The 22,747-nt window shown below is 38.6% G+C and overlaps 1 protein-coding gene across 1 annotated transcript in view; it reads right to left on the reverse strand.

The window, feature by feature from the left end:
• GLG1 (golgi glycoprotein 1) overlaps nucleotides 1–22,747 on the reverse strand; it is a 145,804-nt gene that overhangs the window by 24,601 nt on the left and 98,456 nt on the right. Inside the window, exons 3-11 of the mRNA XM_026495209.4 lie at nucleotides 21,630–21,716; nucleotides 17,798–18,013; nucleotides 12,659–12,862; nucleotides 11,795–11,866; nucleotides 10,664–10,847; nucleotides 7,847–8,061; nucleotides 3,622–3,743; nucleotides 2,069–2,170; nucleotides 150–303 (exon numbers count right to left, since the gene is read on the reverse strand). Of these exons, the coding sequence (XP_026350994.1) occupies nucleotides 150–303; nucleotides 2,069–2,170; nucleotides 3,622–3,743; nucleotides 7,847–8,061; nucleotides 10,664–10,847; nucleotides 11,795–11,866; nucleotides 12,659–12,862; nucleotides 17,798–18,013; nucleotides 21,630–21,716 (1,356 nt within the window). The remainder of the gene's footprint in view (nucleotides 1–149; nucleotides 304–2,068; nucleotides 2,171–3,621; nucleotides 3,744–7,846; nucleotides 8,062–10,663; nucleotides 10,848–11,794; nucleotides 11,867–12,658; nucleotides 12,863–17,797; nucleotides 18,014–21,629; nucleotides 21,717–22,747) is intronic.

A 22,747-nucleotide genomic window follows, 5' to 3' on the forward strand; every position in this document is an offset into this window, starting at 1 on the left:
GAATGAAATTCCCAGAAGCGCAGCAACCCTTCCCTGCCAGATATACTGATAAAGTTTCCTACGATGGCAGAAATCAGAACGATACACAGCAAACTAATTCAAAAACAAATGATTGATAAGAAGAAATGAAGTCAATATTGAGTGCATACCCTCCTGCCCTGTTCCTCAGTGCGGTAGGCATGTCTGTACAAGCAAGAGAACACAGCTCCGGGAGGCATAAGTTCACTGGTTTCATTCCAACCATGGGTGTGGCAAAGACGAGACGCATCTCCCTGGCACTTGCGGTATAAGACAGGGTCCAGCCTATAAGGTTAAGAGTTAAAAGATATTCCTGAATTTTGTTCTTCAGGAATACACAGTGGTAGAAGTCTGCTGACCTTGGTGCAGAAGCTTTAGGTCCCACCTCCAGGAGGCCACGTTGGCTACATAAGATGCACAACATTACAGTGGACTCAGCACTAACAGGCCCTGGCTGAAATGGGACAACGGGGCTGTAGCTATCACCAGGCAATTCACAACTCTTCACTCAATACTGTTTCTCTAAGCGTGAATGAAATTCAATCCTACCTGATATATGAGATTCATAAGATCAGGAAATGGCAAGATAAACAGAATCTCCCGCTTGATATGCCTTCTAGTCAAACTGTTCCTCTTCTTTTTCCCATGCCAAGTAGGGCAGTTTTATTTTTAGTTTGCTTGAATATGCTTATTAACTTAAAAAAACTTGACATTTAACTTTGAACTCTGGAGACAATGGATTAAGGCAATGAGCCTGATGCTTCTCCAGATTAGACCAATGGATGCTTAATTCTATCCACATCATAATGTCAACTTTGGGGGAGAGCTACTCAATGGGAGGAGAAAGGCTAACACTTAATGAGTAGCTTTTAAGCCTGTGAAGCATTTTTTGATCATGGGGGAAGGAGCTACGTGGGGGAAGGAAGGGGGAAGGAAATAAGATGATTTTGATTAAAGCAATAAACTCAGTAAACCCTGTTATTTTGGTTTAGATGGCCGGAGAAATTCCCACATAGTTTTCTTTAGTCCTTTCCAGAGCTAATTTGAGAGAACAGAAATAAAAATGCATCGAGTCTGGGGTGCCTGGGAGGCACAGTCAATTGAGTGTCCGACTCTTGATTTGGCTCAGGTCATGATCTCAGGGTCATGAGACTGAGCCCCACGTTGGGCTCTGTGCTCAGCATGGAGTCTGAGATTTTCTCCCTCTCCCTCAGCCCTTCCCCCTCATGTGTTCGCTCTCTCTCACAAAATAAAAATAAATAACTTCTTTAAAAAAATACACTGAATCTTCTGAATCATCTCTTTCCAGTAAAGTATGTGGATAATATATTCAATCACCAGAAAACTACAGTGGTTAAAACAACCAAGTCAACATGCAGCTGAGCTCCCATGGGAGCAGGAGGAACAGCCAGCTTCCCAAGTGGCTGGGTACTGGCTGCTCTAGGGGTGGAAGGCAAACTAAAACTTGAAAAGAAGAGGGCAGTGAAGCCAGTAAATTAGAGTGATTCTGACTATAACACAGATCCTGCTCTTATTTCATCCCTACCCCACCTTTTTTTGGCTAACAGTATGAGAAGAGAATTAGAGAATCAAGGTGTCACTTATTGATAAGAGCCTCTTAAGATAGAAAATTCAGTAACTTTGAATAGTTAAAGAAATAAAAGCAAATTCCTATATTCAGTGCAAATCAATAAAAATAAAAAAGCACTATTATCTGCTTAGAGACCTATCTGAAGATGCTTCTGCTGCCCTACAGGTGCCCAAGTTCTTTGAGGACGGATGTCTGTGGTATCAGAAACATGTGACTCTTGACTCTGACTTCCCAAGTCGTAGTGAATGGGGACACACGGGGCAGACCCGCAAGGGCCGCCTCAGCTTTTAGATACTATTTTGAAGGCAAGAAAGGTTCTTCAGGGGAATGGAGCACGTTGGCCATCCCAGAATTTAAGAAAGACATATTCTTACTGATTATTTCAAACTATAGAGGAGATCCTGACTAACAGGAGAACAGGCTGAGGCTTACACCTGACTCTGGCTTCAAAATACTCACTTCCAATCTCGAGAGATGAAATATTGCAGTTCTAATAGACGGTGTTCACAATCTTCCACCATTTTCTCTGTGTATAAGTGTTCCATCAGGCACGAGAGGATCCTGGGCATAAACCAGGGATGAAATTATAACAGCGGGTTTGGAACTCTCACATCAGTATTTCCTTGGTCTGTAGAAAAAGCCCTTGAGCTATTTTTGAGGGCAGTCAGGGATTTACTTCTCTGAGAATAACTCAAATTAACTTAGTCTGACGGTGACTATGCCTTCTCGCCACTTCAGGGCCACTTGGGACTCGGTGTGCACAGAATCTGTGTGCAGTAGCTGTATTTTTAACTGTTTACTAGGAAAAATTTCCAACACACACAAAAGTAAAGAATCCTAATAGCCACATTCCCTTCCCATAGCCAAGTTTCTTTTAACTCTACACACCTTCCTCCCCCCGCCTTGCTCATATTTTGAGGAAAATCCCAGATACCATACCATTTTGTTCATAAATTCTTGAGCATGTTTTTCTAGGAGGACATAATACCATAATCCCACCAAAAGAAATTAATTTAAAAAATCCTTAATGTCATGTAATATCCCATTAGTTCTCAAAATTTTTTGCAGTATCTTATGACTTTTTGTATGTTCGTTCAAACCAGGACCCAGAAAAGGTCCACACATTGCATTTGACTGATAGTATCTTCAAATGATTTTCAGCTGTAGCAATTCTCCCCTTCCTTCCCTCACCCCTGACCCCTCATGCTTGATGCAGTTATTTTTATATTGGTAAATATTCCTAACTAGTCTTCACTGTGTTTGTCTATGTCCTCCAACTGCACAAAGAGCTTTAAAATAGAGTACCTTTTTTTAATCCTGCAGCTCGGTGACACACATCAACTGCTTACTTTTATTGTTGGGTACTGCTGGCTGCGGACTATACAGATTTCTGCAGAATGGGAAGCCTGTTCTTTACCTGCAACCTGGTTTTAAGAGCTGTTTGTGCATCATATGCAATAAAACTACTACTGCATGAGATTCAAATACTTTATAATAGCATTTTAGAGCTCTCCTAAATCGTGGATGCAACTTAAGAGTCCATTTTATTCATGATTACATCCTCCAACCACATTTGTTTTTTATTTCAACTGTAATTAATGACTTTCTAATAATTATCAAGTGGCCAATGTATATAATGAGTCAATATACAAACAGGATGAAAGTACAGAGACAAAGTATGTGTCACTTTATCCTGAGTGTTTCTCACTCTTGTTTTTTACTGGACCATGAAACGGAATTATTCAGTGACCTAACATACAGGCCTATACATGCTCAGTCACGGTCAATAAACATCATCACAATGCTGGGTCTAGGGATCTACATCACGGATGAGGCACAGCCGAGATCTCAATTCCGATACTAGTTTTAACAAAGGGTGCTATGTGTTTCTGTTTAACACAACTTTAGTTAGGATGTTAAAACCATGCAAAAGTCATTTAAAGGAATTTTCCCGATGCTACACTGCCAAATAAAATACAGTATGAATCAATACCCCAAATGAGATAACCTACATTGGGTCTCCGGATCTGATGTGTTTGCAGGCTGTCTGTATTACAGATTCACAAGCTTCATTCAGAGCTCTATCGATGCGGTAATCTGCACCAGGGTCAGTCTCCTGAATCAGGGTTTGCAGCTGGATTTAAAAAAAAAAAATTAAGTAAGAAAAAGTCACTTACACATCAGGGAAGAGCAGTGTCATCTCTTCAAATAGTTCCCTGGTCTGGTACATCACAGTGGACTTTGAACAGGTACTACAACTGTCATTGGCCACGCTCAAGAGCTCCTGACAAATACTTTCCAACTGGGTTCTCTGTCTTGAGAGCAAGTTTTTCTGTTTCAGCCATGGTGGGGATTGCTTGCCTACCTGTCTGGACCATCCCTGGACATTTGCAAAGCAAAAGGTCTTTACAATATAAAGGCTGCCTTTTCCTTCATGTCTGCCCGTTTGTTAATCAGATTGCTAAATCTGACACTAACAGCCGGCCAAGCCGGAACTGAGTGGAGAAGGGTAAATAGAAGACATTTCCAGTCAGAGACCTAATTTGGTCATAAGAATCTAGAGTTTGAATTTTGCTGCCAATACACTGGCATTAAAACAAGCATGCTTCACGTTGTTAAAAACAGAGGAGAGATTTAACTTGCAAGAAATATCAATTCCAAAATCAAGAATACAATACTTATAAACTCCCATTTTTCCTCAATTATCTTTTATATAACCAAGAGGTAAATCAGAGCTTCCTTGTTATAGATATCCAGAAAAATACTTGTCATTATGCAGTTGAAAATGAGGGTATTTCCTTTAACATTTACTTTTGCTTCGTCCATCCTTTGTCATGGAATAAAGTGAAAGCATGAGAAGATGTGCCTCTAGTTCTTTCTTCCTGTCTTTGAGGAGAAATCAGTTGGGGCATAGAGGAAAAAGCTCTAAATGAAGGATGAGAAGACCTGAGTTCTATTAATAGTTCTGGCTCTGCCAGATATTAGCTCTGAGAACATGGGCATGATTAACCTCTAGCTGCAGTTTCTTGAACTGAAGAGGATTACAAGAAAGAGTAATAGATAGGAGAAGGTTGTATAAACAGCAAAGCATTCTATGTATGTAAAAGATCATTATTAGTACAGATGGACAGCAGATGGTGTTTTGGGGTGGGATCCTTAAATAACAGAAAGCAAGCTTGGAAACTATAATCCTTCTGGTTTGGGTTCCTTTTTTTCCAAGTTAAAGAATGGGAGCCCTTTTTGTGTTACAGATTTAACTTATGGAGGAGAGCCTTCTCTGATCTGCATACACGTGACCTACAATCCCACGGGGCTCATAGAAAAAACCAATGACCCCGTCACACATTGATCAGAGAACACACATCAAAAGGAAATGAAGAAAGAAAATCCCAATTCTGTTTATCCTAAAATCAACAATCAAGAGGAGAGAAATAGAAAAGATTTCCAATATTGTGGGATGGAAGTTATTTATACCAATTCTTTTTTAAAGATTTTTTTTTTATTTATTTATGTGACAGAGGGACAGCCAGCGAGAGAGGGAACACAAGCAGGGGGAGCGGGAGAGGAAGAAACAGGCTCCCAGCGGAGGAGCCCGATGTGGGACTCGATCCCGGAACGCCGGAATCACGCCCTGAGCCGAAGGCAGATGCTTAACGACTGCGCTACCCAGACGCCCCTATACCAATTCTTGATGGCAATTTGGAGAAGGTATAAAATGCTGTGGTTAGGTGACAGAAAGATTACTACCAGTTTTAGTAATGACGCTTGCTGACAAAGACCAAAATATTTACATCTTCTTCTGAGAGAAGTTGTAAGTATCATGGGAATCTGAAAGTCTCTGTAAGAACTATATCAGTTAAGTATCTACAAGTGACAGGCAAATCTTGAGAATTCACAACGAATGCACCAGACTGCAGCTCCTAAAAGGAGACAATGAATGCCCAACAGACTCCAGTGGGCCAACAGCTCCAGGGATCATTGCCACTCTGGAATCCAGGGATACAGTGTGGGAAAAAACACTTAAGAACATGAATTGCTACATGATTGTATATCCATTTCAGCCCCTGAATGCTTAGGAAAAACCTGGGGAAATGCTTCTGAGCAACGATCAGTCTAGAGAATACACCGCATAGTCATCTTTGGCCAAGGAGAGACTGGGCCCAGACGCGCTCAGCCATAACTGAAGAGAATTTAATAAGTTCATGATTATGGTACATTTGGAAAAGTGTGTACTCATTAAGATGAAAATTGTCCACATGTTTCACAGTTTACTCTTTGTTGAGAGATCACTTGAGTCAAAGCATCACCAAGCAGAGAACGGGGGAAATTAGAGGCCAACCAGAGGCAGGCATGGAAGCTTACTCTGTCAAGGAAGAGAACTTTGAAAAAGAGAGAAAGAAACCTACTCAAGATAAATTATTTCAAAACATTCTTCCACTTGACTGAGGATGGATAATGTAGTAGAAGACGACTAAGTTTTTGAAAATATTATCCCTTCGGTTCATTTACTCCTTTAATATTTGTGAGCAAAGACTAAAAATCATGGGTCCCTAATAACCCAAATTAAGTGTGTATTTCCCACTTGGCTAAACTCAATGTGGGCAAAACCACATATTTCATTATTTGAGACTAACCTCTAGGTTTCGAACCCACTTTTCTTCTAGACACAAAGGATGAGACAGGTGATCCTTACTTATCTTTCAAGTTGACTCACTATTCTTTTTAACAAGCTAAATTTTAAAAAGCCCGGGAGGTAGATGCCGTGAAATAAAGTTAAACCGATTTTTCTTTTTTTCTGTACACCTTGGTACAAGTGCAGCCTCAGTAAAAAGACGGGTTTATTCCTGACCATCTCCCTCTCCTTCACATGCTGCATTAAGGATGAGATGCAAATATGGGCTGTCTCGATTCATTCTTGGTCTGAGGCCCAGGCACACATATTGTCACAGAGGTTTCCTAGGCAAATAATCACCAGCAAGGACTGCTCCTGAAGAACTACACTGTGCCAACTAAAGCCACAGCCAATTCCAGAAGCCTTCCTTCTAGCTGGGTTTGGGATTTTGGAGACGAGCCTATATATTCTCCTACCTTTTCTACCACAGGATATACAAAACTTACTGTCTACTCCAGGTCAGGGTAAGTAAGAGGAGCTAAGATGAAATTTTACTCCATACCAAAATTCTATGGGAATTTTGTTTCAGACTGTAAAATTCTGATTTTCTGAAATATTCAATTTTTAATAAAAATGCCAACAAAATAAAAGACCAACTGAACTGTGGTCTTCTTAACTTTCACTGAGAAAAGAACCTCAACTTCCTAATTTAGGATACAAAACTAAACGGTATCTTTTGTGCATCCTAAGGGATGCATGGGGTACACTGTACAGGGTACCACTGTTGCATTTGGTATTGAGAATTGTTCAAAGACTTTTATTCAGTAAAAAGTAATAAATATGGACAATGGTAATGAAATAGACACACTGCATCTATAGTATTTTGTTAACTTTACATTATGTCCCTGGTCTGTAGTTACTCAACTGTTCGTGAACCCTGGAGCAAGAATTTCTTTATCTTAAAAAAAAAAAAAAAAAAAAAGAATAACTTTATCTTCCCAAGAAGTACACTAATTTTTTCCAAATATCTTTATAGAACTGATGGTAGAGTTTGGGGACAGAGAAAGAAAGGCCCTTCCATGCATAGTTGCCCTACTGTAACAAGAAAGATGGTGTGACTTTGAAAATGACATGCTCTCTTGATCCTTCAGGCTAGGAATCCATGGTATGCTGCGCATCAGTAATAAAAAGAAACTGTTAGAAAATTTCAGTTCGTTACAGCTCTCTTTCAGCCTCAACTCAATCAAACCTATAGAAACAGGCAAATCCTCTTTCAGTGGAGGACGTTTTTTGATTTACCAGAACCTGGTTCACCTTGGTTCTGAGTTTAGAAACTCTACCTGGCAAGTTACCTTTCCTTTAAAAACCCAGCAGACAATGCTTTTTATCTATTTCTTTAAGTATATAGCCCCATTTATTGTTTATAAATTCAAACTTCTGCTCTGTAATAAATTCCACGTTCTTATTAAGATACGCCTGAAAAATATTCCGTGTCTGGTTCTTTGCACCGTGTTCATGTGATGTCACAAATGATCCAGACAAATGAAGCAGGGACAGTGTCAGGAAGAGGCTCCTCAGCTTACAGAATGTAACATTCAAAATGGCAATAGAAAATTTTTCCTTACCGCCTGCTGGCAGTTCATTCCGAGGTTCCCTTTTTCCCCACGAACTACTTTCATTAGACAATGCAGAGTTCGCCCTTTCCGATGTAATCCAGAACAGTGATGTTCAATCTCCCCCCGACAACTCAGGATGATCTCAGGGCTCAAAGAAAAGTCTTCCATCAACATGCGCCGGTAATCTAACATCTCCCCCTGGCACTCACTGCTCACCTGGCGCCCTAAGTTAGGATTTAAGTGACAACATTATGGATGGTGAGCATTACAATCAGATATCAACACATATAAAAGTACAAGTTTTCCTCTAGAATATAATATACCTGTCATGCTATCATCTAGACTGAGAAGCTTAGAATACAGAAAGAGCTTTATCGGCGCAAAATGAGTTTAAGACTTCAGAGACCGGGGTTTATCTTGACAGTGTTCTGTATAGATTTTATAATACTAAACTAATAATGCAAATGCTGTGCCAATGGAAGTCTTATCAATAAGATAATTATGGGGGTAACAATGAAAGCCAAGAACATTCCCTACTGGCCTACAGGGTTAAAGCCTATGAAAAAGACCACACTTCAAATATTCATTATAGCCTCCCCAGGCTCCTTCCTTTAGCCAAAAATACCAACTGGGAAAACTTAAGAAATTTTTTTAATAAACAGCTTTATTGAGGTATAATTAACATAAAATAGACTCTATTTTTAAAGCATACAACTGGGGAAGTTTGACATACGTGTACATTGTTGAAACCATCATCACAATCAAGATACTGAACATATCCATTAACTCCAAAGGTTTCTCATGGTCCTTGAGAATCTCTCCCTCCCTCTCCACCCAGCTCCCTCCCACATCAACCAGTGATCTGCTTTCTGTGACTACATATCAGTTTACCAGTTTCCACTTTTTTGAAGTTGATATAAAACAGTCATACAGTATGTACTTTTTTTGTCTAACTTCTTTCACCCAGCATAACTGTTTTTAGATTCATCCATGTATCAACAATTCATTCCTTTTTATTGTCAAGTAATATGATTCCATTATGTGGATATACTACAATGTGCTTATCCCTTCAACTGTTGATGGACATTTGGGTCATTTCCAGTTTTGGGCTACTACAAATAAAGCTGTTATGAGCATTCATGTATAAGAGTTTAATGCACATATGCTTTCGTATCTCTTAGGTAAATATGGCTGGGTCATACGGTAGATGTATATATTTAACTTTCAAGAAACTGGCAAACTATTTTCCATAATGGTTGTACTATTTTAACTTCCCATCAGCAGTGCTCCATAGTCCAGTTCTTCCATATCCTTATCAACACTTAATACGGTCAGTCTTTTTAACATTAGCAATCTGTGTAACTTTTCTGAATTATCTGCATATAGCCTTTGGCCATGTATTTACTGAGTCTTTCTTCTCTTGTTAATCTGCAGTTTAAGAACATTAACTCTTTTTTTTTAAATACCCAAATTAGATGATATTATGTATACTCTTTTATAATATTCTTTTACAAGTCAATAATCTCCACCTTTCCATTTTAGGACAATTTTATTTAATATCCAGACCATAATCAACATTCTCCAATTGTCTCCAAAATGTCCTTTGTTTGGTATTCAATCCAAGACCATGCACTGTCCCTGGGTGCTATTCCATTGCTTTCAAGGCGCCCCTCCACTTAACTTTTTAATCACTAACCAATTGTCCCAGTATCATTTATTTAATAAGAGCTAAGCATTTCATTTTTACAGCTTGTAGGCAGTATTAAGAAAGACAATCCTGATCTTCTATAGAGCCATCTTGGTTCTCTAGTCAGGGGTTGACTTTTGAACTCAAAAGTTTCTATTTAGGGGGCGCCTGGGTGGCACAGCGGTTAAGCGTCTGCCTTCGGCTCAGGGCGTGATCCCGGCGTTATGGGATCGAGCCCCACATCAGGCTCCTCTGCTATGAGCCTGTTTCTTCCTCTCCCACTCCCCCTGCTTGTGTTCCCTCTCTCGCTGGCTGTCTCTATCTCTGTCAAATAAATAAAAAAAAAAATCTTTAAAAAAAAAAAAAAAAGGTTTCTATTTAGTTTCTTAATATCATCAGTATTATAACAATAACAGTACCTATCATGTGTTGAATGCTAAGTGCTATTCCAAATAACCTCATTCAAGCCTCATAAGAACTCCTCACTATAAATATTGTTTTTGTTTTAGAGATAAGAAAAATAAGTTTGGGGAGAGATTAAGAAATGTAAACAATGGCCACCCAGCCAGTTAATTTGATGATGGAGCCATTAATTTAAAGCCAAATCTCTCCGACCCAAAGCTCTTTTGTTAAATCATTATCCTACCTTGACTCTCCTAAAAATGTTGACTATGCACTTTAAAAAAATCAAAATCGTTGGATTTGAGAAATATACCTTACTTAAAAAAAAAAAAAAAAAACGGGGCACCTGAGTGTCTCAGTCAGTTAAGCATCTGCCTTTGGCTCAGGTTATGATCCTGGAGTCCCAGGATCGAGCCCCACGTTGGGCTTCCTGGTTAGCAGGGAGTCTGTTTCTCCCTCTGCTTCTCCCCCTGCTCCTTCTCTCTCTCTCTCAAATAAAGAAATTTAGAATAAAAATTGGAGACTGTTGAGCTAAGAGAAAGAGCCTTCAAAAAGGCTTTGGGACACCAAGCCTTCAGTTCCTGGAGTTATGGTTACAAAGAAAGGTTCCTGAGTCGCAAGGGACAGATGCACTCAAAAGAGCAAATGCAGGAGGAAAATAACATTTACAGGTACAAGAGGCTTTAGAATGTGAATTCAAAAAGGACTGAAAAGGATAAGGAGAAATGAACTCTTACCTCTATGGACGGCTGACTCCAGACACATAAGAAGGTAGGAGAGCCTGGCTTCCCGGGACCGAGGAAGGTTTTCCACGTTACACCGGTATTTCTTCAGGTCACTTTTGCAGGATTTGGCCAACGAATAACTGACTTTATAATCCTGGGCAATCAGCTTTTGGCGGGTCGTCAGTGCTTCTCGACACTGAATAAAGAATGCAACAACAGAGTTGTAAGACCACTCCCGTGGTTCTGGTGTTCACAGGGACCTCTGAGACCAGAAGAGGCTCATGACTGAGTATATGTCAACAACTGCAGCTGTCACCAAAACGCCTACCTTTAAATTTGGTTAGACTCGAACACAAGTATGTGAAACTAGTGTAGTAAGGGGGAGGGGTGAATGGATGGGAAAGGCCTGGAATCCTACCCTGAGCTGCTGGTTCTTGCTGCAACAGCAGAGCAGTTGTCCTATGCACACGAGTGCTTGGTGGCCTCTAATACAGTGAGACTTGACCAAGCCATCTTCCTCTTCCACAATGGCCCTCAAGTCAAGTTCACAAGAATCAAACTGGCAGCTGACATACACTCCATGCTACGCTATGTTACATTCTATGCTTTTAAAATAGAATTATTCAATAGTAAAAGATACAAGCAACTGAAATGAAACATTTCTTCAGCTGCACAGGAAAGCAAACGGCAGGAGAGCAAAACCAAGAATAATTTTCGTTTTAAAAGTCATAAAAGATTCTTGCATGCATCCAGGGACAGGGGACTAATAGTAATGAGAATGCTTAATGAGACAGCTGCTGAAAAATTAAATAGGTAATTACCTGTAAAGCACAGAGGTCTGGTTAGCCTAAGCTTCCTAAGTTTGCAGGACTGTGACTATGATACACAATTCTCCAGTTTTACTCCCCAAATTGATTCCCAATTGGCTTCCCAATGTCTAGATATCACAACGCTTTGTTTTCTTGGCTTAAGCAAAATATGCTTTGGTTCTCTACTAAAAGCCAAGTGTCTCGCCTCTGAAAAGGGTAAGCTTTATCAGTCATTTATATTCTGATATGAATTTATAAGAACATTGTTTGAGAGGATTTAAGTAAACTTTTAAGAAATGAATAAAATATTGCTTTGTTTCAAAGTAATACTCACCTTCTCACTCATGGATTCTTCAAACTTATGGTTAAAGAGGCATTTATACACCCTGCCTTCACCAGCCTGCGTCTGTGAGATGGAACATACACACGGTGATGAGGGTGATGACAATCAGCGATGTAGTTACACTGGGCACTATCCACAGTCTTACACAGAACTTTCTTTAAATTATTACAAATGTGAGTACCTTTGAACAATGGCTCAGCCATTTAAAAATAACATTTAGTAGCCTTTGGAAGACAACAGTGATGGCAGGAAAGATGGGAACCAAGAGAAGTGTCTGTGAGTCTTTTCTTAATACTTTATGTTGGAGTCAATAAGACTCATAATCAGTGGCTCTGAGGGTTAAAGCTGCTAATTCAAAACAGCAGAGGGTGGGGGTATACACGTTACTCTCAGCTCTTTTTGTAAGGATGGAGAGAATTTAGCAAGTCTTCTGTAAGGTGTGCAGATAGTAATCAAGGATTTAGTTTTAAAAGTTAGCCAGCTGCTGTTTTGTTCATCTTAGCCAAAAACATATAACATGTAATATGGCAGTTTTAGCCATGGAATAGGTGTGAATAGGATTCCCTGGTAAAACAGGATTCCTGTATATAAATAACATAGACTTCCAAGAACTAAAATTGAGAAGTGAGATAAAGTAGAAAAAATAATGTGTGGAGACTGTCAGAAGCCAACTGCTAACTAGATGTTAAATCATCAAGGCTGAATATCTAACATCATTCTCTGTTATCCTGGGAACGACTCCGCCTTCCATTTCACTGCCTTATCTACATGGGAAAGTGTGCTGGTTTATTTTATTTTGGACTAGAGAATTAAAAAACATTTTAAAGGAGAAGAACAGCTTCTGAGCTGACTCACGTTTTCACAAAAACGCTCCCGATCATCTCGGCAAGCAAAATATAAATGCCGGTCTAGATGAAAGTCATCTGAGGACAGCTCAGCCACCCGCAGAATGGCTTTCTTGCAGAGTTCAGAGACTTGAATCTTGGGATCTCTCTCTTCTGCTTCCTTCACCAGGCCCTTTTCCAAACATGATACCACCTCACCTTGTGAATGTGCATCCTAAAATAGCAAGGGTACTAATATTGTAAAACTCTCACCACAATGAGCTTCAAATAAACATCATTTGCTTAAGAAAACAACAACCCTCAATTCAACACATAGTTGGCTTATTGATATTCTGCTGAGAAATTCGGTGGGAACCAACCACACTGTGGAAGTTACAGAAAATGTCCTCAACAATCTTCTGTTAGAACAGAGTACTTGCATGCTACAAATGGAAAACGAGATCCTGGGAGATTTTACAGTTTAGTTAGCACCAGAAATAGAAACCTGAATTCTTTATGTTTAAAACGTCAGAAAAATTCTAAGAATTTACATCAGCCCAATATTCTGAACGTGGTTCATATCAATACTGAATTAACCGTGCAGAAATCTCTGTTCGTTGACCTCAAAGGGTGAGAGGTATTTCCTGAATAATAACACTTTTAGTCATGTTAAAAAAAAAAACAAGCACAAAATCCATTGAGAAAAAAACGTTACAGAGACCCTCTTTCTCATTTTGCTACCCTATACTGTCCACAAAGACCCCAATATGTACAATTTGTAGTGTAATACTCACTTTGATGTTTTGGATTTATCTTAATATGATTTAATGAGATTACCACCCTTCATACAAACTCAGTTTGAGAGCTTTCCTAAAACCATCCAATTATCTTTAATTGTACATTGCATCGTCCCCATAGCAACCACAAGCATTCATTCACTCAAAATATGAGGAATTTCCCCTAAATATTTCTATTCAAGAGTCCCAATCTGGTATACTCAAAAGACATGCTTCAAAAATGTGAGAGGTATAACTATAAATACAGCAAACCAAAGCAGCAGGAACTATATGCTATCTCTTATTTACACACACAATCTTATTATAGTAAAACACTGGGTCTATGAAATCACCTGTACGTAATAAAAAGATGCCTAAAACCAGGCAGGAAAACATCTACTTTAAGCAAAATTTCAACAATAACAGTTTTTTTCCCCTAAACTTAGTTGTAATGCAGTTTGTTTGACAGCACATTAATTCCCAAGTATTTCCATGAAAATGTCCATGTTCTCTCCTACAGTACCTGTGGAGAGGGCATAAGAGCTGTGGTATCTCTTGTGCAGAGGAGTAAACACAGGCCTTAGGTTGCAGAAGGTAAGATGCCTACATAACAGTCCATTATTTATTTTTCTAGACCTTGGTGTTCTAGGACACTCCTCAAATTTGTATGTGGGTGTTATATATTTCTCCTGAGGAGGGTTCACAGCTTTCATTAAATTTTCAAAAGGTCTGCTGACCCCAAAAAGATCAGGAAGCACACTCTACTAGCAGATTCTCATGCCTCCTATTCTCTATCTGTACCTGAACTTGAGCACTAGTTGTATGATTGTATTCAATGTATAAAAACCTGAGAGAACCAAAACGGTTTTTTGGAGGGCAATTCTGAATAAGATAAACTCTGAGAGACAAGTGACAAAAAGATAAAGGCAGAGAGAAGAGTCAACACAAACCCCAGAAATCCAGAATAAGGCTTATTTTTTCTTCCTTATTTATGAGTGACACTCAAGTTCGTCTGACTATGACCCACTTAGGCAAGGCCTACCCGTTTCCACTTCCCAAAAGAAAAGCAAACCTATGATAATAAACATTTCGACAGAAACATATCAGACACTACTATTTACAGTATACAAGAGATTATTATAAACGTAATCCTAGTTTATAAAACAACAAAACAACATCCTATCCCAAAGTTCAGTAGCCCACAACTTACTTAGATGGCTGTTAGCAATAAGTCTTAATCATATAAAAGGGGCTGAAAATAATAATCTGATAAATTAACTCTTGATTTAGGTTTAGCCTTTAGTCCTGGCAGCACAGGGTAAAGAAATTATTTCCATATAACAAGTCTAAGTGTTACCCTGTATGCTTAGGGTCTGTAACTGTTTTAAATGTGCCACCAGTAAGATTATCTATTTAGGGCTATTATATTTCTTAATGGTTCCATTTGTTTCTTCTCAGATTTAAATAAAGGCAGCATCATCGTGGCTTGAGACCCCCTAAGGAATCTGAGATTTAATTATGATTACAGCAATTGTAGCATCACATATTGGTGCTGGGCCATACCATCATCTCTATTACATGTTTTCATTCATCCTAACTTTAGATAACTTTTTCAAATAAATGTATTTCAAGAATTCTTCTCGGTTTCCTTGCGTCTCTGAGCATTTCCAGGTCGGCCCATTTTAGTTATACAACTGAAATGTATGCAAATATTTGACAAAGAAGGCTGCATGGCTAATTACTGAATAAGAATGAGAGCAAGGGAGGTAAACTACACACTGGCACACCATCTACAGGAAAATAAAATTACTTAGGTTAAATAGGTTATTAATACACAGGCTTGACATAGGAATAACAAATGATCCTGTAAATGGACTTAAAATGGACTTCTACTGTGGTGAGATAAATGTCTGTCTTAAAACTACTAAGTGTCCTGATCAGTTTTTAGCAATTTGATAGGTAATATCTTCTCTTCCCCATAAACCTGGTCCTCCTCCTCCTCTTTTTTTTTTTTTTTTTTTTTAAAGAAAAGTAACACAATCTCAAAAACAAAGAACTCAGTTTTCATCTCTGCTATAAACCACTCTCTAGTTCAATGTTTTTGGTGTCTTCTGTGATCTTCCTCACTACATAAAAAGAGAAAAAGACTGTCCAAATTATTCAAAGTAGCTGGTTAAAAGCAGGGAATAATAAAATTACATAACTACCAAGTGAAAAGTCTAAAAGTAATAACATGTCCACAATTAAGTTCCTGTATTGGAGCGCACATTGTACTTTTTCTTCTGATGATGTAAATCATTTACACTTTCACTTTTGAAGATCTGCCCTTTCACTTTAACTATATTTATTTACAACAATTTTTATTAATATATAGTCTTTGTTCTCAAAGTTACATACTAACATCTTGAAAAAAATCATAGTTGACACCACGACTCTTCTACATTCATACAGAGGCAGGATACAAACAGATTAACCATTGCCCCTGTCCTCTGACCTTTGGAGGAAGTCAGTTCAAAGCCAGTCACAGAGGAGTTTGCAAGCTTTAGTGGCAAATTTGAAATCAACAAGCCAGAAGCTGATTCATTCATTTTCAGGATATCTAAACAACTGGCCTCAAAGAAATAAACTATAGTTAGAAAAGCCAAGAAGGGCTGAGGACATGCCTCCCTCATTTTTAAACCCGGCTGTAGCACCAGAGTGGATTATACAGGAAGGAGCACACTTTTTCAAGAGTGCGAGCATAAATCTATCTCATTGTCCCCAAAATACAGAAAGCCTTTGGTGCTAGGACAGGGGCCTGGTATAAACAGAAATTCACCTAACCAGGTAGGTATAGCAAAAGATAAACATGACAAAAATGTGCATTTTGGGGATCCAAAGAAACTTTTTTTTAAGGTTATTTTAACAAAGTTGGGCTTTGTTCTTGGGCTCTAGTACTATTTTCTGTGTTCGTTTCAGGCACTAAGACCTAATAACTCAAACATGCAGCTTAAAGCAGGTTTTATACTGACAATTCAGATTTGCTAGTGGGAAGCTAACCCGCGATTATCTTGGTGTCAACAGGGAAAAACTACTACAAAAAGAGATGAATTGTAATGGTCTACTCTACAGTGTGGACCACTGATTACAAAAGTGTCTTCAATGATTCCTTAAAAAAAATGTGTCTGGAACACTTAGGTGAAGCTTTTTAAAAAGAGTGAGATATGGAATTGGACATGATCTCTAACACCCTAAATAAAGTCAAAAGAGCTTCCTAAATTATTAGGGTAGCCTAAGTGCTTTTGTGCCATTTCTAGAGTCTGCAAGGAAGGAAGAAATCTGCCTTCTTTATTAAAACTGGCCTTTCTTTAGCTGCCAAAAGCTCTATGCCAAGTTCACAGTGCTCTCAAGACTGACTCAGAGGTGCCCTGTGAAAGGGCCAGAGCCCTGTGTTGGTATGAAGGAAACGGTATTTGGTGACAGGCAGACAATAACCAGCACTAAAACCGTCATCTGAACTGGTGTGCGCAGTTCTAGCATTCCAACACCATGCCCCCCACCCTCTGTTAGTGACAGAAGCCAGCAAACCGTGGGGCAATGAACAAATAGAGGCCAAAGAGACAAAGGGTTTTATTTTCCATCATATTTCCTAAAGAGCTGATTAATGAGCAGTGGCAACTAATAGCTGATGTCAGACATATGCCTCAGACCACCTCTCCCCCCAGCATCTGTTACTTCTCAGGAGTTTCTTTCATTTTGCTGAGCCAATAAATTCAGAATAAACCTGGCCAAACCTCCATTGTGACCTTCTGGACAACAGACCCATAAGAACAAAAATAAGACCACACATAATTAATAAAGAAGTCATCAGCTAGGTGGTTATCTTCCTTCTTGTCTTTACTAAAACTAGTTCTTCTGAGATAAAGACCGCAATAGATTCCATTTATAGAGTACCCTTCTTCTCACAAGCCAGAAGCACCTTCATGTATCTTAAACTTTTCTAATACTTAAATATCTTCTTTGATACCAGTGTGTTTACTAAGTAATTTTTTTTTATAGCATCAATGAGGTATATGCAGAGAAAGGTTAGACAATTCAAGTCTCTCCTAAATCAACTACTTTGCCCAATGCTTTGCCAGGGAACGCTATAGGGAACAAGCAACTGGCTTAGTATTTTGAAGATGACACTATTCTTGACTGATATTAATTCCTCTGCTTCCTCATACAGTACTGAAACACTACAAAAAGATGACATGCATTCACGGGTCAACTAGCCTTAGACCTTGGGGCTGTCTGTACCTCCACTTTAAGGCCATCTCCAGCCTTAAATTTTTCCCGTTCCAGTTATACAAAACTTTTCATTCAACAAGTTCGTAGGACCCCCATGGTGAAGCCAGTATAAATATAGTAGATACCTTTTCTCCAAGCCGAATGCTGCCACATTTCAGAATGTTGATGTCATTTTTGCAGTCATCCATGAAGCCACAGATTAGACGGTAATCACTGAAAATGATGGCCGTCATCTTGGTGATATACTGGTGACACTGGTACTCAGTGATATTGCCTCGGTGATCCACCAAGCAGGAAACCAAGTAACCTTTCCCAACTGGTTCATCAGCACATTCTTTAATCTGCTCCAAAGAAAGTGACTATTTTACACAAGTATTTTATTCTCTTATCAAACAACTTTTACAAAAGAGAATGTCTGATATTTTCTTACTGATTTCCCATCTATATTTGGGAGAAAAAGAGGAAAGCACTTAGAAATACATCTGTTATAAAGAAAATAGTGTCATGCTTACTCAGATTGTTGTGGCGTCTAGGAAATATCTGATTAATGTGTTTTAAATTTTTTAAAATTTCAGCTTTATTGAGATATAATTTAAAAAAACTTTTAAAATCTACAGCTTTAGAATGGTTCTACTGAGAAGTCCCTTTATCCACGCAAAGAATGCAATGGACAGTGAGGAGATTAATCTGGGAAACAGTTCTGGACAACAGGTGTGGAACTGAAGTCTAGTGGCATGTCCCAAGCCAAGCTACACAGCGAACTATTATTGTTAGGTAAACCTAATGGCCAGAAGAAGGGAGGCAGGAAGGCATAATATTACTTCTTGACATGACATTAATATGTTCTGAATTAACTGTGGATTCGGACATGTGTTTTTGAACTTAGTAGACTCCCAGCTTCACCACTGTGGTCTGGAACAGAAACATGTTTAAAATGATGCTCACTGCAGTCTGGCAAGAAGTCTGAGAGGAGGAAGACCACTGCAAATCTAATTTGGGTGGTTTAGATACATGTTCTAGTGGATCAAGCACAGAATTATTCCACATGGTTTATGTTCCTGCAAAGTGCATCCCAAACCCCACCGTGCTAAGGAAGCAAACTAGCCCCAAAATGCTGAAATTCAGGCATAAAAAAAGTAAAATCTACTTATTGGGTTGTAAGATTCAATTATAAAACAGGAAAGGTTGTTTGGAAAAATCCTACCGCATTTGAAGAAATTAAAAACAAACAAAAATGGTAGTTTTGACAAGAGTAAAGGGCCCAAATGTAAATGTTTATTTTTAATATAAACAAGAAGAAAATGTTTTATTGGCTTTTTGAAACCAAGAGTGACCATTCTCTACTATCACACTACCTACCCTAAATAGGTACAGAGGGCAAAACAAATATACTCTCCCTTTCCAAAAGGTGCTGGGTGAAGAATACACCACACACTCATTATCCTGGGTCTCTTCAAGTCTAACTCTTGTATCAAATCCAAACCAAGTCAAACACTCAGTTCAAAACAGAAAATGGCGTTTCCTTTTCAAGAAGCAAACTTGAGAATTTAAGCAAATAGTCTCACACTGGCTTCAAGAGGCAGCAGAGATCTTCAACAATCAAGATGAATGCAACTCTTTCAAGTTAACCTTGAGCTTTTTTTTTTTTTTTTTTTTGAGATGCCCAAAAAGAGGGTCATGAATGTATTTCCAGGAAAAGGCTTTTGTTTTGTTTTTGAGCAAAACAGAATTAAGTCTCAAAAGTGAAATGAGAAATAGCTGCTTGAAAAATCTCAGCATTTGTAATTCAACCACTGAGAAAACCCCGTAAAACACAGAACTAGCGGCAGATGCTTGGGTTTTAAAACTTAGTGAAGTGCAAGTATTCATAAGCTCTTATGCTGGACAATCAATAGTTTACAAATCCGAAGAAAATCCGGGAGCACATTTTGAATTGGAGCCCCAATGAGAAAATAAATGTATATTTAGCTTTAATCACTTGAGATTTTATTGAAACACAGAGATGTAGTACCTATTTGTATTTCAGTTCACCACTAATTACAATAGGGTGTAGTGTCTGAATTAAAAGTTTGTGTTTTCCTTCAACCACTCCCATTGGCTAGAAGCTTAATACAAGAGAAGGAAAATTTCTATGATTAACAGCAAAAAACACCGTTAAGTCATCAACAGTCCATGAATGGGAGTAACTCTGAAGTGGCTGGGGAGCAGATTCGTAAGGTGCCATTAGAAAAGTGCTGCCCTCACTCTGTTGGTGACACAAAGCAGGAGGAAAGCCCGCAGTATTTGGCTCAACAATGGAGAGTAAACAGAAGTTTGGTTTGCAGTTTGCAGGTATTCTTGTGATGCTGTTTTTCTCCTTGCAAGTAGGATTGCAAGAAAGAGGAAAGGAAGGAGATAGAAAATAAAACATTCTGTTGGCAACAATGTTTTCCTGATATTTAATTTTCCTGACTCCACTATAATCTCCCTCTAGGGAGGGATAAATTCCTATTTTTACTTGAAATCATTTACAAAACCACAACACCCCAAAAGGTTATAAGAGGACCACCATTACATAAACATTATAAGAAAGCCAGTTATACATACATACACACACACACACACATACACACACACACACACACATATCTTTTATAAGCCAGTAAAGAGGGAAATTATTCTGATGACTCTGCGTAGACTCTGAAATAAATTTCCACGTGGCAATCCAACTGGTCTACACAGCTAACCATATAGCTAGTAAAAGGAGTACGAAGTGCAGAATACTAAAGTTGAAGCCAATGTTTTTGGAAGATATGCTATTCTATTCTGGAGCCCCAAAGTAATTATGAAGAAGGGTCACTGCTTTAAAAGAATAAAACATATCGGATCCAGTACTAGAAGGTCTGAGGAAGAAAACATGTTCTACAAGGTCCCATGATGATGTCAGTCAGGAAGAATAGCTGAGAGCTTATCTGGTTGCAATAGTGCCTTCCTTAAGAGCTAAGAACGTGGTCCTGAATTAAGTCATCAGTAGCATAGTTTGAGGACAGATCTATGTGTTGCAAGATTTAGAATTATTAACTTTGAGGTAGAAAAACAACAACTATTCTTTGTGATTCTTATACTTCAGTATACTTCTGGCCTTTTGGAATTTCTTTTTCTTTCTTTTTTCTTTAAAGATTTTATTTGAGAGAGAGAGAGACAGAGATAGAGAGAGCATGAGCGAGGAGGAGAGTGAGAAGCAGGGAGCCCGACGTGGGGCTTGATCCCAGAACCCTGGGATCATGACCTGAGTCGAAGGCAGCCACTTAACTGACTGAGCCACCCAGGCGTCCCCTTTTCAAATTTCAATCACTGATTCCAAAAAATAAAATAAAAATTTCAAAACCACAATTTTCACTAACATTATTTGTGTTCACACTGAACCAAGATAATTGAAAATTTTCCCCACTTAGCATCCATACAATGCTATACACTTTCATTAATCATTTTTGTTTCTATACTCAACATCTATCTATAGCAACATACATAATCCTGTCACAAACCTTTTTAATGCTAACTCCTATTATTTGAAGCATATGCCTCTGTGGTTCAATTGAACCAACTCTGTAACTCAGAAACATTTATAAGCCTCCTGGGGAGACCATTTTGATATGCTTCAGACATCAGCAGTTTGCAAAAAGTGTGAGCGCAGCACTGATGACAGAAGCAGTTATGTCCTCTGGGGACCAATGGAGCCTGATTTCCAATGTGTCTGAATCAACAGCATCCTACGATAAATGTAGGTGCATGTTAACAAAAAGGAGGCTGGTTACACTGCCCGCCGCTGCGGCCTCTCTCTCAGCCAATACAGATGTGAATTCTAAAAAAAGTAAAGTAACCAAGTCAGTCATTCCTCCCTTAATGACTGGCCTGGTCAACAGATGTAATTTTCTCTTCTAAGTCATTAAATAACCACAAAATTCTTTCACAACCTACCTCTGATATGGTAGATTTGCAAACTTCTCTGGCCACAGATTCAAATTTGGGGTCTGTAGTTAGATTCAGCTTGTAATTCCACAACAACTGTGTACAAGAGAAAAAACAAACAAAAACTCCAGTTAGAATAGTATGAAATTTTTCATCGATGGTTACTTTAAGTGATAAAAGTCCATTATACAGTGTCAGATAAAGCATATTCAGTTAATGAAAAGTAAGATAAAAATGTCATTGTGTTTACAGATAAAATGAAAAAAATGGGCAGACAAAATAAAACACTACCATTTAGGCATACTTTTTTCTTTTTTCACTTACGGACAATTTTTTTTTTTAACCTCAAGAAAAAAATTACAATTAAAATCCCTGATAAGGTTTTCAGAGAGAACATTAATAAGGTCGTACAAGCTACATTCTATTAAATCAAAAAGTCTAACCCAGAAGCTCAGATTTGGTGGGTTTAGTTGCAGATTTCACAATCCACAGTGCTTCCACTGATCAGTTTATGAAGGAGAGATGCCAAGCGTCTAGTTGGCAGCACAACCATCTTCAGTCCTTTAAAACCCTCCTTTGTCTTGACACATACACCATAAGGTCTACTTTACACAATTGTTTTTAACATGTTTTAAACTCCAAACTACCTAAAGCCATTACTATTTATGGATGAGCACTGAATATTATCGTACCTTTCGCAACTTTACTTAACAATTTTCTATGTATGATTCAATTTCTGAGACGTAGCACAAATGATCCCTTATACTTGGCTCAGATGGAGAGCCAGAGCAGGGGCTTTGTATGATGCTGAACATGAAGAGACTGGGGGAGAGAGATGCAGTTCACGAGCCTTTCTCTCTGCTATACTCCAAGACTAAACAATACAATCACTCACTCACTGATTCACCGAAACATCTGCTTAGCACTTATACCACACACAGTCTAAACTCAAGGTCTTCATAGGCTATTAGAGGAAACAGAAAAACAAGTTTGAGTAGGTACTGTACTAGGAACTGGGGGATACAACAAAAGGAGAAAGACAAAGACTATACTATCCAGCAGTGGCTCTGGTCAATGGCAAGTAGTGTATTTGGTTAACGGCAATTTGTACTGGACTGCGATGGGGG

The sequence above is a fragment of the Ursus arctos genome, unplaced genomic scaffold, assembly GCF_023065955.2.
Source record: "Ursus arctos isolate Adak ecotype North America unplaced genomic scaffold, UrsArc2.0 scaffold_19, whole genome shotgun sequence".
Taxonomy (NCBI): Eukaryota; Metazoa; Chordata; class Mammalia; order Carnivora; family Ursidae; genus Ursus; species Ursus arctos.